The sequence below is a fragment of the Wasmannia auropunctata genome, unplaced genomic scaffold (assembly GCF_000956235.1).
Source record: "Wasmannia auropunctata unplaced genomic scaffold, wasmannia.A_1.0 LD336111.1, whole genome shotgun sequence".
In the NCBI taxonomy this organism is placed as follows: Eukaryota; Metazoa; Arthropoda; class Insecta; order Hymenoptera; family Formicidae; genus Wasmannia; species Wasmannia auropunctata.
Genome location: NW_012026779.1, coordinates 3,285,831 through 3,291,816, shown reverse-complemented (window position 1 = coordinate 3,291,816; position 5,986 = coordinate 3,285,831). Strand labels below are relative to the sequence as shown.

General features: G+C 34.0%; 1 protein-coding gene across 1 annotated transcript in view; it reads right to left on the bottom strand.

Annotated features, from left to right (window-relative positions):
- Positions 1-21: 21 nt before the first annotated feature.
- LOC105449946 (kinesin-like protein KIF13B) overlaps positions 22-5,986 on the bottom strand; it is a 30,568-nt gene continuing 24,603 nt past the window's right edge. Inside the window, 9 exon segments of the mRNA XM_011689434.1 lie at positions 22-410; positions 516-686; positions 777-977; positions 1,126-1,309; positions 1,460-1,725; positions 1,991-2,324; positions 2,546-2,691; positions 3,549-3,623; positions 5,665-5,682. Coding sequence (XP_011687736.1) covers positions 322-410; positions 516-686; positions 777-977; positions 1,126-1,309; positions 1,460-1,725; positions 1,991-2,324; positions 2,546-2,691; positions 3,549-3,623; positions 5,665-5,682 — 1,484 coding nt within the window. The 3' untranslated portion in view covers positions 22-321.

Below are 5,986 nucleotides of genomic sequence, written 5' to 3'. Positions count from 1 at the left end.
GTGCTCTTCCGATCTTCTAGTCTCAAGTAGCGAGGTGGATACGCTGCTCGTAGGACATGACAAGTTGAAAAGTATATTCCATATGCTTCTCGTGTGTATAGTATACATTAGTGATTTAGTATTTGAAATATTTCTGTATAAGTAATTTCAATAATCAATAGCTGCCCTAATGTCTAAAGGACTGAAACATTGCTGCTACATATGTATCATATAGGCATGTAGCAATTAGGATATTTATGTTGTTGTGGCTCTTATTAACACGAAGTAATGGTGAAGCAGTGTGTGTGTGTGTGTGTGTATGTGTGTGTGTGTGATCCGTGTTTACTTGCCGCGTGGAAAAGAACGTGTACCTGTAGTAGAGAGGCCTTCCCCTCGACTGCGACTTCGGTGCAAGGAATGTAATCCTTCGCCTGAAAGACAATATTGTTCCAATAAATGTCAATTTTACGTACAATAACGTGTATCGTTCGAATCGACGCATAAAAATTCAAATGATATAATCGCTGCGAAATTACCCTTGCTAACACTCCTGCGCATTGATGTGGATGGTGTAGATTCTTGCTTGGTATAGCTTCTAAGCGCTCTTCCTCGTCTGTCTTGAATTAGCTTATCCATCTTAACGAAAATACCACATTTGGGTCGACATGTGAAATATCTATGGCCATTGACAGCACCATCATTCTTACCTATAACAGCGAAACGTGAAAATGTTTAAAACTAGTTCTACTTACGAAAGCTAGATAAAATTTCAGAGAGAGGGAAAGAAATTTTCGTACCAGTCGGAGCATCAAGTTCAACTCCTATCCAGCTTCCCGATGCAAATTCTGTAGGGCCAACATATGCTATAACTCCGGAATAACTATAAGGGCGAACCAAAACTGATTCTCCGACAACGATCCAGTCTGGTAAAGGAGCTTCCACTCGAGTTAAATCGTGCCTTGAACCAAACGCTGAACTTTTATCACAAACGTCATCCGCTGCAAAAAAAAATTTTTTTTAAATGAGATACAAAAATGAAGGAAATCATATATGGTGTATAATCTCTCAAGAAATAAAGCGAATATAGTCACATAGAAAACTATGCGAGGAATTGCTGAAAACTAATTGGTTGAGCTAAAACAGTACCGTCGATTCTCTCCGAAGAGCTGTTGTCGCCATTTTCATATGGCATATTAGGTTGTAGCGTTTGTTCCAAATGTACTGCAGCTTTACTCTCAGAAAGTTGTGGACGGACCATAGGAAACGAAGCTCTCTGATGCGAACTGGTAGGCCTTCCTGTATTATTAGAAGTCTTTCTTCTTCGCATGACCTAATTAATTAAACATGAATCATTTATCGAATGACCGCACAATCCAGAAGAAATTATTTTTACATTTTTATGATTTGTCAAATTGAAGATGACGGCGGTTTTTCTCTCTTTTTCTCTGATTACATAAAATATAAAATATATAAACCATACCTTGCCAGGTGGCAGTTTGGTATGTACAATCCAAGTCCCTTCCATGGGACTATCGTCTCCTGAATTAGAGGTTTGACTGATTTCCATTTCGTTTTTTCTGTCACTGACGATGAGAATCTGATCGGCGGGTGTATTTTTTCTTTGAGTCTCGACATGGAACATGTTGCTATTGGTTTCGCTTTCACTCTTTGTAGAAGAAATTGGGCTATCGATATCAGTATCCATGCACGTTCCCGTTTCTTCCAGATTTTTTCTAGTGTGTTGTTCTATAAAACGAAAAGCTATGTATTTGCAACGGAATAATATCGATATCTAAAACGACTGTTTCTCGTAGCTGACATAATTACTACTACTACTACTACTACTACTACTACTATTACTACTACTACTACTACTACTACTACTACTACTACTACTACTACCACTACTACTACTACCACTACTACTACTACTACTACTACTACTACTACTACTACTACTAGTACTACTACTACTACTATTACTACTACTACTATTACTACTACTACTGACCCTCCGTGCAAGCGCTTTGCGAAATGTTCAAATTATCCAACGCAGAATTTACTTCGCTCAAGTACTCCTCGGGTGTTTCCTCGACGAGGGAACTATCCATTTTCTCGGGTTTTTTACTATCGAGAAGATTACGATATTCAAGGTCTGGAGTCTCATCCACGCTGATGGATTTGATAGAAATGGAATCTTCCGATGTAAGATTTGTCGTGGAAACAGCTTGAGAACCGTATCCGCTGCTACTCATACTTGGCGTATTGATCTTCGTTGATTGTAGCTCGACCAAAGAATCCAACGTGCGTGAGGAAGTTAGCGGCTTTACTGGTTTCGGTGGAGCCTGAGTGAGTAAGTGAAAGTGTGATATGGCTTTGATTCAATTACAATGAACAATCACGATCACAATTGCACATTATTACAAGGTGATTGATCTCCGTTGCAGTTACAAGTCAATGAATTGATGAAATAATCCAAATATCGTAATTTATTAACACATTGTTTTTATTGTGATTCAATTTTGTTTTTTAAATAAATATTTTTGATTAAAAAATTAGACACTACCTGATATGCCTCATATTCAGAATAATCGGCGTCGCTTTTCTCCTCGTCATCGTCGTTGATAGGAGTAGACGCTTGATTCCCCACATTTTCCTCGTGTAATGTGGTCATACGAGGACCCAGTTTACTACTGACAATGTTCGGAGATGCTACAATCAATACAATTAGATTAATAACACGTGATATACAAAACGAATATTGTTTTATAGCCGATCAGGGCCGATCTGGCCATTCTAATAACTTAATCTTATTAATTTTGCAAAATAGTTATTTTTATTCGCAATCCTTATTTTTAATAGATATATTATTGGATGCTGACGGGTTTATACAATAAAAATGTTATATACTGAAAGGTGCCAGGTCGGTTCTGACGAACATTTACAACAAATATGAAGGATCATGCTTTTCCTAAAAATAACATAAAAATTTTACATATTCCACGCTTATTAATTTATATAATATAACCAACTATATAAGAATATGTATTTTTAAGCTCGGCAGATCGTGTTAATAGTGTTCAAATAATTTAAATATTAAATAATTGTAATCTAGATAATAAAAGCGTAGAATATATAATCTGAAATAAAGAAATAAATCACAATGATCGACAGGATAATTGTAAGTAACAAATATTCAACATATATGTATATGTGTGTGTATGTACGCGTGCACGCGCGCAAACACACACATACACAATATACATACTGCACTTTAAGCGCAGTACAGTAACACTTCAATGATGATGATGATCACAAAACCATCTAAAATAAAAAACACACTTAAAATAAAACAAATATTACTTGGGGGTGTACTACATTAGTTTCTAATAGTTGAAAACCAAGAAAACTAAACTACAAATATGTTGACCGAGTTTTATCCTTTCAAACTGTATCACATTAGAATTCTCTTTTAATTGTTGTCATTCTAATCTAACTTTCTCTCAACATTCAGACTTAGTTCAAGAATAAAGTTTGAAAGGATGATCGCGACGACGAGTGTCACCTACACTTGGCAGAGGTAGATTGTTGAAGACGTGTCAATGAGTTGAGATTCAGGTTCAGATTCAGGAAAGTTGGTCTCGCTGAAAGGAGATAGATGCACTGATTACACTTCTTTTCCCTTCATTCGAGTAGTTAACGATACTTTCCCCATAATGGCGAGCTTCATATCGGCTTTTATCAACTTATATACTGACAAATCATGCCTGCAGGCCACAGACACTAGATGGTGAGACAAGTAGACAAATAACGTATATTATCTAACACGCATTCTATATGGAAGTTCCATTATGCATGTATATCATGTCATCATCATGTCGATATCATTAATTGAAACATCAATGTTTATGACACAGCTTTTTTTTGCACCATACCTCGCATTTTGGGAACAACTTTAATAACTCGCCATTGAACGAATTCAAAATGCACATATCGAAATATGTCATGTATTTTGTATGTCGCTATCTTTGCGACAAATGCAACGAAAAATACATATTAATAGTATATATCGTAATATAATATATATAATGATAAACACGCGATATAATTCGATAACAATGCACAATGAATTTAAGGTCATGTTTTCAGAGATGGTAAGTTTAAAGTCGAAGATAATGATATATTTTATTATATTGATATACTTAATTATATATCGCGATAATTATTATATCTCGTTTGAAATTTAATATATAACTAATCTTTTCTCTAGCTTTTTGATATTTTTGTGTACGATCATTTTCACATTTATAAAAATGTATCCCTGGCTTAAAATTGAGTCTTCTTTCGTATAGGAAAGAAAACGAGGAGTTTATATTTATCATGTTATTCTGTGACTTATTTTGAACATATAAAAAAAAAATATATATATATATATATATATATATTGATTTCATAGATTCCCCTCCTCCTCCTCTCCTATAATCTTTGCTTACAGCAGGTTTACTCTGTCCTTTTTATACAGATTTATTAATTAATAATCTATTAATCGCACACTACATAATATAATGAAAATTTAGATATTTATACGGAATTATGTATGCATTATCCACATATATACACATAATATATATTTAAACACAGAGAGAATAAACCTCACTTTATGTGTATTAAGTATAGAATATATACACATATATGTTGCAATAAATGTTCTACACTCTATCTAGAGTATCGCTCAATAACACATTCAAAAATATATATAATAAAGATTGAAACATTGCAACAATTTTCACGTATATAATGCAATAGTTCAATCCTTTTTTATTACTTTACATGTTTTAATTAATTTGTTAAATGCAAATGTGTGTGTAGGTGTGTGTGTGTGTGTGTGTGTGTTTAGCATACATTTAACAAATTATTAAAGATTATAGAAATCATCTTGATTGATCCGAACATTTATTTAAAAAGCAAGGTTTTAAGAATCATAGTCTTATTACGAATTATGAAAATAGATATATATGGATATGAAAATGATTTCTATGCGATGATTCTGGTAATAACGGTGCGACAGCAGAGGTAAATGTGTGTATGTGCGTGCGTGTGTGTATGTAAACCCATGTGTACGCATGTGTTGCATAACAGCACAGTATACACCTAAACACATACACATACGCACACATAATTGCATATACATTGTTGTTGTTTTACATTGGTATTAATTGTGAGCAATATATGTAGATCAAATAGTTACTAAAATAAATAAGAGAAGTAAACAGTTAAACAAACTTGCTAATATGCTAGTAGGCACGCAAGAAATACATTCTATGCATGCAAACTAAACAAATACTGAAATATAATATACTGAAACATAATGAAATCGCATTCGATTTATTAAATAAAACAAGAGATTAACACAACAATTTCTAAGCCTCCTCGACATGATGACACCAAACTTGTTTTGTGAGCCAACTAAACCGAATAAATGACGCTTACGAAAGAACATATACTATTTGTCAAAAACGCATTCCCGTTCTGAAGATTAGACTATCGCGAAAAACTCTGATGTACTAAGGCAAACTTTGAAATAAAAAAGACAGACAGACTCAACCACTCACGAGACATATGTACTAATTGTCATTGCCTGTGTGGCATCAATTAAATAGGTATCAAATCAAGACTCCATTTTACCTGAGTTCAGAATGGAGCCTTGCGTGGGCCGAAATAGTTGTAGAAGTAGTAGACGTAGTGTTAAACAGAGGAACAGATTAGTTGCATACATTAATTAGGTGATATTCATTAATTTTGCCGTATAATTTATTTAAAGTTAGTTTGTTAGTGTTTTATATTTTATTGCAATAAGTGGTAGAGCGCACTTAAATGTATAGCTGCTAACACTAGGGCAAATCTGAGAGAAGGTAGATATTACCATGCTCAACTCTTTTCGTCATCAAATGATCGTGTTGAAATTATTTATTCGATACGATTTCAATAGATTATTAGTATCAGTGGG